Source organism: Oncorhynchus gorbuscha, linkage group LG23 (assembly GCF_021184085.1).
Source record: "Oncorhynchus gorbuscha isolate QuinsamMale2020 ecotype Even-year linkage group LG23, OgorEven_v1.0, whole genome shotgun sequence".
Taxonomy (NCBI): domain Eukaryota; kingdom Metazoa; phylum Chordata; class Actinopteri; order Salmoniformes; family Salmonidae; genus Oncorhynchus; species Oncorhynchus gorbuscha.
The window spans coordinates 14107847-14121154 of NC_060195.1; the positions used below are offsets into that span (position 1 = coordinate 14107847).

Here is a 13308-nt window from a genome sequence, read left to right on the forward strand (position 1 = left end):
AAGAGAAGAGAGTTGCTTACAGACTCATCCATGATGGAACCAGGGTCAAAGTAGTCTGGTTTCAGCTCTGATCTCTCTCTCCTGTTCTTAGAGGGGGGCTGGAGAAAGGAGAGACAGATAATGATACACTGAACAAAAATATAAAACTCAACATGCAAAACCATTTTAAATATTTTACTGAGGTAGTTCATATAAGAAAATCTGGTCAATTGAAATAAATTATTTGGCATGACGGAATACAGATTCTCATCAGTTGGTCACAGATCCCATTAAAAACAGTTTGGGATCAGAAAACCAGTCAGTATGTGGTGTGACCACCATTAGCCTCATGCAGCGAGACACATCTTCACATTGACTTGAACAGGCTGTTGATTGTAGAATGTTATCCCACTCCTATTCAATGGCAATGCGAAGTTGATGGATATTGGCGGAAACTGGATCACACTGTCGTACATGTCAATGCAGTGGATCCCAAACATGCTCAATGAGTGACACGTGTGGTGAGTGTGCAGGCCATGGAAGAACTGGGTCATTGTCATATTCCAGGAACTGTGTACAGATCCTTGCGACATGGGGCTGTGCATTATCATACTGAAACATGAGGTGGTGGTGGCGGATGAATGGCACAACAATGGGCCTCAGGATCTCGTCACAGTATGTCTGTGCATTTCAAATTGCCATTGATAAAACGCAAATTGTGTGTGGCCATAGCTTATGCCTGCCCACACCATAACCCAACCGCCACCATGGGCCACTCTGTTCACAACGTTGACATCAGGAAACACCATAACCCCACCGCCACCATGGGCCACTCTGTTCACAACGTTGACATCAGGAAACACCACACCATAACCCCACCGCCACCATGGGCCACTCTGTTCACAACGTTGACATCAGGAAACTGCTCACCCACACGATGCCATATACACCGTCTGCAATCTGCCCGGTACAGGTGAAACCAGGATTCATCCGTGACGAACACACTTCAACGTGCCAGTGGCCATCGAAGGTGAGCATTTGCCTACGGAAGTCAATCACGACTTCCAAAATCTCTAAAGCCAGGTGAACACTACACCATTTTGGCTTGATTTAGCTGTTTCAAGCAAGTTTGTGATCAGAGACAAAATCCCCATGAGGTTGCCTACACGGGTCACACAGCCATCACCAACGCTCGTTAAATGTGAGACGCAATCTGAGGGCTACCGATCTGGTCTTTGAGCAAGTTGAGAACGATGATCAGCCATAGCCAATGAGAGTGCGCCAGAGAAGAAGCCACAGACAACAGCGATGTTTCGCGTCACCCAGAATGTTTCGACTCTTGAGAAGGAGCACTGAGTACTACTGGTTTGCGTTTGTAATTGCCTTTAATCTAAGCGTCAAATTGTTTCAGGTCTGAAGTTCACAAGCAACGTTAATCGATTAAAAAATGTTAGCAAGATAGTGTTTCAACTGTGTGGCAAGCCACAGCTCCTTGTAGCTACGTTAAATCTAACCACATCACATTGTTTTTGCATGACAGTATGGTATCGACAATCCTCTTGTAATGTGTGACCCCAGTCGGTACCACATTGTTTAATGTGCGCACCACTAAGTTGGCGAGACCAAATACACTACAGGAAAGATGGTCCTTTAATGTGAGAGGTTTAGCAATGTTAAGATTGTGAAAGTTGTTTGTAGTGTACACCCGGCTTAAAAATGACATTGGAGGCGGCTTATGGTAGATAAATGAACATTCAATTGTCTGGCAACAGCTCTCGTGGACATTCCTGCAGTCAGCATGCCAATAGCGCACTCCCTCAAAACCTGAGACATCGTGGCATTGTGTTGCGACAAAACTGAACAATTTTTAATGGCCTTTTACTGGCCCCAGCACAAGGTGCATCTGTAATGATCACGCCATTTCACCAGCTTCTTGAAATGCCACATCTGTCAGGTGGATGGATTATCTTGGCAAAGGAGAAATCTTTCTGCACAACTTTTAAGAGAAATAAGCTTTCAGAGTATATGGAAAATATCTGGGATGTTTTATTTCAGCTCATGAAACATGGGACCAACACTTGACATGTGTTTATTGACAGAGATCTTTGTGGATCCCCACATACTTCTCTGGAAAAGGTTGTAAAAAAAAAAAAAAAAAAAAAAAACGAAAGCCATATATGTAGAAGGTCAAAGGTCTCACCAGGTCGATGTCCATGGTGTCAAAGTCCATGCCCTCATTGAGGTCTTCCATACGACCCTCTGATGACATCATCACATCTTCTACGATAGGCTCCTCATCCTCCTCCATCAGCCCTGTACCACGCCGACTACACACACACACACACCATAATTAGTACAGTCAAACAACCATCAATATAGAGAACCCTAAATCCACAACTAGTTAGTCCACAAACAGATATGAAAAGGAAGTAGCTCTTACATGGCCTGTTGCAGGTTGGTCCTGGGCTCGGGGTTAGGGAGAGATGGGGGTGTGTTTGAGTGTGTGTGTGTTCTTTTTTTACATTTTTAAATGTCATTTTAAAAAAAAAAATAATTTAAAAAAAAACTTTAACCAGGCAAGTCAGTTAAGAACACATTCTTATTTTCAATGACGGCCTGGGAACAGTGGGTTAACCGCCTGTTCAGGGGCAGAACGACAGATTTGTACCTTGTCAGCTCGGGGGTTTGAACTCGCAACCTTCCGGTTGCTAGTCCAACGCTCTAACCACTAGGCTACCCTGCCACCCCAGGGTTCGTCCTGGGCTCGGGTTAGGGAGAGATGGGGGTGTGTGAGAGTGTGTTCTTACATGGCCTGTTGCAGGTTTGTCCTGAGCTTGGCATAGTTCATGGCCCTCTCCTGCTGCTGACGAACCTCCTCCTGCTGCCTCTGAGCCAGCATCCACGTCACCTGGGTACTAAAAACCGGTCAGACAACCGGTCAGACAACCGGTCAGACAACCATACTGGTGGCTCAGGTAGGTACATCTCAAAATTGAGAGATGAAAAGAGCGAGACTTACTTGTAGTCGATGGGTGTCTGGTGGAGTTGAGGTGTTTGGGGGAGTGTGTGAGGGTGTGGTTGCTGCTGGGAGTCTGAAGGGAGGGCGTACACGCCTATATAGCTGTCGTCTCTCCCCCGTTTGGCCTCCCCCCTCATGTCCCCTGGTCCTCTCATCATGGTAGAGGTGAGGTGGGGGGAGGGCATCATCACTGGAGTCTGCATGCTCTGGTGCTGCCACAACACATCTGTACTGCTGCTACTGCTCTCCTCCGCTAGAGAACACACATACACACACACATACACACACAACTCTGAAAGGGTTGGATGACTAAGAGATGCAGTGAGCACGTCCCAACCAGGCTAGGTGAGTTCAGCCATGGAGACACCATCTACCAACCAGGCTAGGTGATTTCCATGGAGACGACACCATCTACCAACCAGGCTAGGTGATTTCCATGGAGACGACAACATCTACCAACCAGGCTAGGTGATTTCCATGGAGACGACACCATCTACCAACCAGGCTAGGTGATTTCAGCCATGGAGACTACACCATCTACCAACCAGGCTAGGTGAGTTCAGCCATGGAGACACCATCTACCAACCAGGCTAGGTGATTTCCATGGAGACGACACCATCTACCAACCAGGCTAGGTGATTTCCATGGAGACGACACCATCTACCAACCAGGCTAGGTGATTTCCATGGAGACTACACCATCTACCAACCAGGCTAGGTGATTTCAGCCATGGAGACGACACCATCTACCAACCAGGCTAGGTGAGTTCCATGGAGACTACACCATCTACCAACCAGGCTAGGTGATTTCCATGGAGACTACACTATCTACCAACCAGGCTAGGTGATTTCAGCCATGGAGACGACACCATCTACCAACCAGGCTAGGTGATTTCCATGGAGACGACACCATCTACCAACCAGGCTAGGTGATTTCAGCCATGGAGACTACACTATCTACCAACCAGGCTAGGTGATTTCAGCCATGGAGACTACACCATCTACCAACCAGGCTAGGTGATTTCAGCCATGGAGACTACACCATCTACCAACCAGGCTAGGTGAGTTCAGCCATGGAGACTACACCATCTACCAACCAGGCTAGGTGATTTCCATGGAGACGACACCATCTACCAACCAGGCTAGGTGATTTCAGCCATGGAGACTACACCATCTACCAACCAGGCTAGGAGAGTTCCATGGAGACTACACCATCTACCAACCAGGCTAGGTGAGTTCAGCCATGGAGACGACACCATCTACCAACCAGGCTAGGTGATTTCAGCCATGGAGACGACACCATCTACCAACCAGGCTAGGTGAGTTCCATGGAGACTACACCATCTACCAACCAGGCTAGGTGATTTCCATGGAGACTACACTATCTACCAACCAGGCTAGGTGATTTCAGCCATGGAGACGACACCATCTACCAACCAGGCTAGGTGATTTCCATGGAGATCTACCAACCAGGCTACACCATCTACCAACCAGGCTAGGTGATTTCAGCCATGGAGACTACACTATCTACCAACCAGGCTAGGTGATTTCAGCCATGGAGACTACACCATCTACCAACCAGGCTAGGTGATTTCAGCCATGGAGACTACACCATCTACCAACCAGGCTAGGTGATTTCAGCCATGGAGACTACACCATCTACCAACCAGGCTAGGTGAGTTCAGCCATGGAGACTACACCATCTACCAACCAGGCTAGGTGATTTCCATGGAGACGACACCATCTACCAACCAGGCTAGGTGATTTCAGCCATGGAGACTACACCATCTACCAACCAGGCTAGGAGAGTTCCATGGAGACTACACCATCTACCAACCAGGCTAGGTGATTTCCATGGAGACGACACCATCTACCAACCAGGCTAGGTGATTTCAGCCATGGAGACGACACCATCTACCAACCAGGCTAGGTGAGTTCCATGGAGACTACACCATCTACCAACCAGGGGTAACAGTGTTTACAGTAAGAGTTGACCTCAGACCGGGACAGTCCTCTCTAACATGGCCATGTAGTGACCACAGTCTGACTTCTAGACCCTGGTTCTGTAGCTACCTTCAGGGAGTTTCCTCTTAGCTGCAGCGACTGTAGCGGTGGGAGTAGCAGCCTTGATCTTCTTGGATCTGACCGACGACCCTCTGGAGGAGTAGCCGGAGACAACAGACATGGTGTCATCGTCCCCGCCGGCCTGCAGGGAGTTCCTGTAGGAGATGAGCGGTAGCCAGCAGTCGTCTCTCTGGAGGGCCATCTGGAAGGTCATGAACCTCTCCAGATACAAGTGACTACAGCGGAGAGAGGAGAGATGTCACACTCAGTCATCTGGAAGGTCCTTAAGGTTATGTGTCTGGGATGGGACACAGTCCTCTTGTCCTCCTTCATGATATCATACGACATAGTCTAGTCATTACTTACACAGCCATCAGCTATGACACACACACACAGGGACATGTGTCTGATTAGGAGAGGCAGAGGTGTGTACTCACACAGTCCTCTTGTCCTGCCTCATTAGTTTGGAGGAAAACTCAGAGAGGATGTCTAGGAAGGCCAGGTGAAGAGGAGGGTTTCCTTCTCCCTGGGGACTGGGCTCCTTAAACGCAAACTCTATACCATCCCTGGAGAGGGACAAGAGGGAGAGAGGGGTGGGAGAGGTAGGGAGAGACCATTTTTGTTCAGAAAAATGGAGGTATCTAGCAGCGCATGTAGATGCATACATTAACTGGTACAGCTCACGTACAGCTCACATCCATCATATGCTAATCATGTTGAAAAGCTATGAGAAAGAGAGATCAGAAGTGGAGACTGACTTGTGCAGCATGGCGATAGCATCTCGTGTTTTCACCTGGTCCAGACCAAAGGTGAGAGAGAAACGTCTGGCCAGCTCCTTGATCCCACAGAACGCTGAGGACGAGCGGTCAAATCCTGTCCCCAACTCTGACATCATCTCATGGAACAACTGGAAGAGACGGGGAAGAGAGGGATGTGGGAATACATGTGTGGAATAAAGACATGGTTCTTTTAATGAGATTTGTTCCAGAAAGGCTGGAATGCAGAGATCTGAAAGTTAAAACCAAGAACTAGCTTGACTAAAACAGTGTGTGTGTGTGTGTGTGTGTGTGTGTGTGTGTGTGTGTGTGTGTGTGTGTGTGTGTGTGTGTGTGTGTGTGTGTGTAACTAACCTGCTGTAGACTGAGGACGAGGGGTGTGTGTGTGTGTGTGTACCTGTTGTAGACTGAGGACGAGGGGTGTGTGTGTGTGTGTGTGGTACCTGTTGTAGACTGAGGACGAGGGGTGTGTGTGTGTGTGTGGTACCTGTTGTAGACTGAGGACGAGGGGTGTGTGTGTGTGTGTGGTACCTGTTGTAGACTGAGGACGAGGGGTGTGTGTGTGTGTGTGGTACCTGTTGTAGACTGAGGACGAGGGGTGTGTGTGTGTGTGGTACCTGTTGTAGACTGAGGACGAGGGGTGTGTGTGTGTGTGGTACCTGTTGTAGACTGAGGACGAGGGGTGTGTGTGTGTGTGGTACCTGTTGTAGACTGAGGACGAGGGGTGTGTGTGTGTGGTACCTGTTGTAGACTGAGGACGAGGGGTGTGTGTGTGTGTGTGTGGTACCTGTTGTAGACTGAGGACGAGGGGTGTGTGTGTGTGTGTGTGTGTGGTACCTGTTGTAGACTGAGGACGAGGGGTGTGTGTGTGTGTGTGTGTGTGGTACCTGTTGTAGACTGAGGACGAGGGGTGTGTGTGTGTGTGTGGTACCTGTTGTAGACTGAGGACGAGGGGTGTGTGTGTGTGTGTGTGTGTGGTACCTGTTGTAGACTGAGGACGAGGGGTGTGTGTGTGTGTGTGTGTGTGGTACCTGTTGTAGACTGAGGATGAGGGGTGTGTGTGTGTGTGTGGTACCTGTTGTAGACTGAGGATGAGGGGTGTGTGTGTGGTACCTGTTGTAGACTGAGGACGAGGGGTGTGTGTGTGTGTGTGGTACCTGTTGTAGACTGAGGATGAGGGGTGTGTGTGTGGTACCTGTTGTAGACTGAGGATGAGGGGTGTGTGTGTGTGTGGTACCTGTTGTAGACGGAGGACGAGGGGTGTGTGTGTGTGTGTGGGGTACCTGTTGTAGACTGAGGATGAGGGGTGTGTGTGTGTGTGTGTGGTACCTGTTGTAGACTGAGGATGAGGGGTGTGTGTGTGGTACCTGTTGTAGACTGAGGATGAGGGGTGTGTGTGTGTGTGGTACCTGTTGTAGACGGAGGATGAGGGGTGTGTGTGTGTGTGGTACCTGTTGTAGACGGAGGATGAGGGGTGTGTGTGTGGTACCTGTTGTAGACTGAGGATGAGGGGTGTGTGTGTGTGTGTGGTACCTGTTGTAGACGGAGGATGAGGGGTGTGTGTGTGTGTGTGTGGTACCTGTTGTAGACTGAGGACGAGGGGTGTGTGTGTGTGTGTGTGGTACCTGTTGTAGACTGAGGATGAGTGTCTTGGCACATTGGATCTTGTCTATCTGTCTGGTCTTTGACATGGTCTCCTTGATGATGTCACCATAGTCATTATAATACTAGAGAGGAGAGGAAGACAGTTCAGCCACAAGTCAGTCTCCTTCAGGAGAAAACAGGACTTCAGAAACAGATGCAACCAAGCAGTACCTGGAATGACTCCGGTAATGATATGACGTTGAGGTTAAACGAGTGTCACAGGCACGAAGAGGTGATAACCATAGAATCTATTCAACTGGCATCCCCGTTCCAGTCAGCGATGGGATAACGTGTGGACTGACAACCATTACGAGTGTACCCATGACTTTAGCAGTCAAATTACCAGGTTTAGAGATTCCAAGTATTTTCTATAGATTATATTTCTATGGTCATAACTGTGTAAAGACAGGTGAGTGTTTCTCTATTCTTACCCTCATGTACTGTTTAAAGAGGTCAGTGTAACAGACAGGTATTTACAGGTCATTCTTACCCTCATGTACTGTTTAAAGATGTCAGCTCCAGTGTTCATCTCTACTACGTTATAGATGATAAGTTTACAGTAGGCAGCCAGGAGGTTACGTCTCTTGTGAAGAGCTTCTATCTTCGCTGCCTCGTCATCCTGCTGGCCATCTGTAGATACAACAGATTGTTAGTGGCTGTGGAACAGAGCTCTTATGGGGAGCATCTATCTTGCTGACCAATTAAATAGAGGTAGAACTAGGGACACACAGCCCGGGACACACAGCCCACGACACATAGCATCACAGACTGTCACAAGGCCAGACAGTAATGTAATTTCCGGAACAGGGTCTTGTTGGTTAGCGATGGCCAAACGAGCTATTTAAGTGCAAATAAGTAAAAAGCAATCCTACTGTAAAAGTGTGCAGTGTGTGTGTGGTTAGCAGTGTGTGTGTGGTTAGCAGTGTGTGTGTGGTTAGCAGTGTGTGTGTGGTTAGCAGTGTGTGTGTGGTTAGCAGTGTGTGTGTGGTTAGCAGTGTGTGTGTGGTTAGCAGTGTGTGTGGTTAGCAGTGTGTGTGGTTAGCAGTGTGTGTGGTTAGCAGTGTGTGTGGTTAGCAGTGTGTGTGGTTAGCAGTGTGTAAGGTTAGCAGTGTGTGTGGTTAGCAGTGTGTGTGGTTAGCAGTGTGTGTGGTTAGCAGTGTGTGTGGTTAGCAGTGTGTGTGGTTAGCAGTGTGTGTGGTTAGCAGTGTGTGTGGTTAGCAGTGTGTGTGGTTAGCAGTGCGTGTGGTTAGCAGTGCGTGTGGTTAGCAGTGCGTGTGGTTAGCAGTGCGTGTGGTTAGCAGTGCGTGTGGTTAGCAGTGCGTGTGGTTAGCAGTGCGTGTGGTTAGCAGTGCGTGTGGTTAGCAGTGCGTGTGGTTAGCAGTGCGTGTGGTTAGCAGTGCGTGTGGTTAGCAGTGCGTGTGGTTAGCAGTGCGTGTGGTTAGCAGTGTGTGTGTGGTTAGCAGTGTGTGTGTGGTTAGCAGTGTGTGTGTGGTTAGCAGTGTGTGTGGTTAGCAGTGTGTGTGGTTAGCAGCGTGTGTGGTTAGCAGCGTGTGTGGTTAGCAGCGTGTGTGGTTAGCAGCGTGTGTGGTTAGCAGTGTGTGTACCTGTGCTGCCGTTGTCATCGTCCTGGTCTATAAACACATGGTGCAGTATGAAGGACAGTAGTTCTGTCTGTAACGAGTCATCAGGACTGTAGACCAGCGGCTCCAGCTGCTCTCTGCCTCCCGAGACCATCTGATGACTAAAGACTAGCAACACATCACACAGGATGGTGAACGCCTGGTGGAGAGAGAGGAGATGGACTGTTGGTTATCAGTGGTCTGCCTCCCGAGACCATCTGATGACTAAAGACTAGCAACACATCACACAGGATGGTGAACGCCTGGTGGAGAGAGAGGAGATGGACTGTTGGTTATCAGTGGTCTGCCTCCCGAGACCATCTGATGACTAAAGACTAGCAACACATCACACAGGATGGTGAACGCCTGGTGGAGAGAGAGGAGATGGACTGTTGGTTATCAGTGGTCTGCCTCCTGAGGCCATCTGATGACTAAAGACTAGCAACACATCACACAGGATGGTGAACGCCTGGTGGAAAGAGAGGAGATGGACTGTTGGTTATCAGTGGTCTGCCTCTTTGACCACGTCTTCCTCATCTCAATGGGGTTCCATGAGGATTCTGAGAACTTCATTTAAATCAGTAGGATGTGAATAGCCGCTACAGGACAGTACCTGTTCCTTGACGGTTGTGTTGACGTTGGTGAGGTAACGTTGACACATCAGACAGAACATCCGCATCTGTTTCCTCAGGCTCACCATGTCCTCCTACAAAACAATATTACATGATCAAAAACACACACACCCTCCTACAAAACACACCCTCCTACAAAACACACACACAAAACACACACACCCTCCTACAAAACACACCCTCCTACAAAACACACACACCCTCCTACAAAACACACACCCTCCTACAAAACAATATTACATGATCAAAACACACACACCCTCCTACAAAACACACCCTCCTACAAAACACACACACCCTCCTACAAAACACACACACCCTCCTACAAAACACACACACCCTCCTTCAAAACAATATTACATGATCAAAAACACACACGCCCTCCTACAAAACACACACACCCTCCTACAAAACACACACACCCTCCTACAAAACACACCCTCCTACAAAACAATATTACATGATCAAAAACACACACCCTCCTACAAAACACACACACCCTCCTACAAAACACACACACCCTCCTACAAAACACACACACCCTCCTACAAAACACACACACCCTCCTACAAAACACACCCTCCTACAAAACACACACACCCTCCTACAAAACACACACACCCTCCTACAAAACACACACACCCTCCTCAAAACACACACACCCTCCTACAAAACACACACACCCTCCTACAAAACACACACACCCTCCTACAAAACACACACACCCTCCTACAAAACACACACCCTCCTACAAAACACACACCCTCCTACAAAACACACACACACACCCCCTACAAAACACACACACCCTCAAAACTACAAAAAAACACACACACCTCCTAAAAACAAACACAAAACACACACCTCCAAAAACAAAACACACACACCCAAAACAATCAAAACAAAACAAAACACACACCCTCCTACAAAACACACACACCCTCCTACAAAACACACACACCCTCCTACAAAACACACACACCCTCCTACAAAACACACACACCCTCCTACAAAACACACACCCTCCTACAAAACACACACCCTCCTACAAAACACACACCCTCCTACAAAACACACACCCTCCTACAAAACACACACCCTCCTACAAAACACACACCCTCCTACAAAACAATATTACATGATCAAACACACACGATCAAAAACACACAAAACAATATTACATGATCAAAACACACGTCCTCCTAGATTACATACACAGAGTGAACCATCATAAGACTTGCTGTATAAACCTTGACTAACTCCCCAACCCTAATGCCATTTTCCTAGATAGTAAATAACAGTGAAAGGAATGAGAAGGTTCTGAGCTGCCAGCCAGTTGAGAAGTGAGTTGCATACCCTTCTGTGGCTGCCCTCGGAGACCTTGGCCAAGTACCACAGGACAACGTAGTGGGTACACTGTAGAGCATGGACCACTATCTGCTCTGGCATGTCTCCGTTCTCAATGCCCGTGTTGAGCAACTTGAAGTTACTGCTGAACAGATCCCACTGGGACAGATCATGGGCACTGGGGGAGAGAGAGGAGGGGAGGTTAGAGAGAGGTGGGGAGGTTAGAGAGAGGAGGGGAGGTTAGAGAGAGGAGGGGAGGTTAGAGAGAGGAGGGGAGGTTAGAGAGAGGAGGGGAGGTTAGAGAGAAAGAAGAGGGAGAGAGAAAGAAGAGAGAGAGAAAGAAGAGGGAGGGCCTTACTTGTGGAAGGCAGTGATTCTCTTGAGAGTAGACAGGACCTGGTAGGCATCATCATCATCAGGCTCTTCACCCTGAACACAGAGACAGATCAGTATCACCTACACACAAACTGGTCCACTCAGCCCAATAGATGAAACATGTAGACTGGAGGTCCTCCCTGAGCTCTCTCCTCCCCCTCGCTCACCCGTTGTATAAAGTCCTTTCACAATCTGTTGAATTTGTCCACCAGTTCATTCTCGTTTTCCTCCCTCCCTCATCCCTTCCCCTCACCTCTTGTTGAATTTGTCCACCAGTTCATTCTCGTTTTCCTCCCTCCCTCATCCCTTCCCCTCACCTCTTGTTGAATTTGTCCACCAGTTCATTCTCGTTTTCCTCCCTCATCCCTTCCCCTCACCTCTTGTTGAATTTGTCCACCAGTTCATTCTCGTTTTCCTCCCTCCCTCATCCCTTCCCCTCACCTCTTGTAAGAAGTCTTCCAGCAGTCTGTTGAATTTGTCCACCAGTTCATCGAGCAGCTGTGACCTGGCGATGTCCACTCTGTTAAAGATGGTGAACTCCTCGTTGCAGAGAGCGTGGTAGGTCTTCGAGCACGCCTCCAGCACCTCTGTGTCTGTGTGTTTCTCCACCATCTCCCTGATCTGACGCAGCAACGCCTCCAAGTGCTAGAAGAAGAGGGAGGGAGTTGGGAAATATGTTTTAGAGATATCAAATGCATAACACTGCCAGACATTCCACAACATTTTGTCAAGTCGAACAGTGCTTTGAAGTAGGGTCGGGGGTTAGAGTTTGAATTAGACTCCAGTGTAGGGTCGGGGGTTAGAGTTTGAATTAGACTCCAGTGTAGGGTCGGGGGTTAGAGTTTGAATTAGACTCCAGTGTAGGGTCGGGGGTTAGAGTTTGAATTAGACTCCAGTGTAGGGTCGGGGTTAGAGTTTGAATTAGACTACAGTGTAGGGTCGGGGTTAGAGTTTGAATTAGACTCCAGTGTGGGGTCGGGGTTAGAGTTTGAATTAGACTCCAGTGTGGGTCGGGGGTTAGAGTTTGAATTAGACTCGTGTAGGGTCGGGGGTTAGAGATTGAATTAGACTCCAGTGTAGGGTCGGGGGTTAGAGATTGAATTAGACTCCAGTGTAGGGTCGGGTGTTAGACCTTCTCTAGTCGTCCTGTGGTGTAGATATCCAGGTCAAAGAACTGAGGGAGCTGCAGCAGGTTGGTCACCTTTTCTGAATCTATGGAGTACTGAAACAAAGAGAGGCAGCACACTCACACACAGTACTGCAGGCAGGGGAAACAGACTAGAACACAGGTTTATTACTGAGGGTAGTGGAGGTGAAGGTGTAGTGTCCTACTTTGGCCAGCAGAGGAGGCAATGCCACAGCAAACAGCTCTGTCATCCTGGTCCTGTCATCTAGCTGAGTCTTCTTCTCCTTCGCTGTCATCACCTGGGGGGGAGAAATAGTTGCCGTTTCTCTTTTGCTAAGTGGAAGGCAAGAAAAATAAGAAGACAATGTTGATGCCCAGTCTCAAGTCTCTCACCCTCTTCCCGGTTCCGCGGCCGACGGGCGGGTGGCACTCTGCAGCCTGGCGCACCGTACACAGCATTATCTCTATGAGAGCCGTCTCCTGTCTGTCTGTCAGGGCTACACACACCAGATACATTAGAGACCACAGTTAGGGGTTATGGGTCAGAGGTCAAGAATAGAGGTCAGAGATCATACCTTCCTCCCCTGGCACGGGGTCATCCAGTAGCAGGCTGGTCATACACTCCCAGTCCTTCAACAGGTCTGCTCCACTCTCCCACAGAGAGTCCACCAGGTACGCAGCGTGCTCATGGAGCTGAAACATGCACAGAGGCGGGCAGAGTGTGGGTG

General features: G+C 48.7%; 1 protein-coding gene across 1 annotated transcript in view; it reads right to left on the reverse strand.

Moving 5' to 3' along the window:
* Positions 1-13308, reverse strand: part of LOC124010570 (cohesin subunit SA-2-like) — a 31296-nt gene that overhangs the window by 6119 nt on the left and 11869 nt on the right. The window contains exons 14-31 of the mRNA XM_046323152.1: positions 13156-13273; positions 12974-13077; positions 12787-12879; positions 12587-12676; positions 11896-12099; positions 11438-11508; positions 11089-11257; positions 9714-9806; positions 9086-9260; positions 7972-8111; positions 7463-7564; positions 5820-5968; positions 5499-5627; positions 5071-5297; positions 2999-3251; positions 2787-2894; positions 2180-2306; positions 21-98 (exon numbers count right to left, since the gene is read on the reverse strand). Of these exons, the coding sequence (XP_046179108.1) occupies positions 21-98; positions 2180-2306; positions 2787-2894; positions 2999-3251; positions 5071-5297; positions 5499-5627; positions 5820-5968; positions 7463-7564; positions 7972-8111; positions 9086-9260; positions 9714-9806; positions 11089-11257; positions 11438-11508; positions 11896-12099; positions 12587-12676; positions 12787-12879; positions 12974-13077; positions 13156-13273 (2430 nt within the window). The remainder of the gene's footprint in view (positions 1-20; positions 99-2179; positions 2307-2786; positions 2895-2998; positions 3252-5070; positions 5298-5498; positions 5628-5819; positions 5969-7462; positions 7565-7971; positions 8112-9085; positions 9261-9713; positions 9807-11088; positions 11258-11437; positions 11509-11895; positions 12100-12586; positions 12677-12786; positions 12880-12973; positions 13078-13155; positions 13274-13308) is intronic.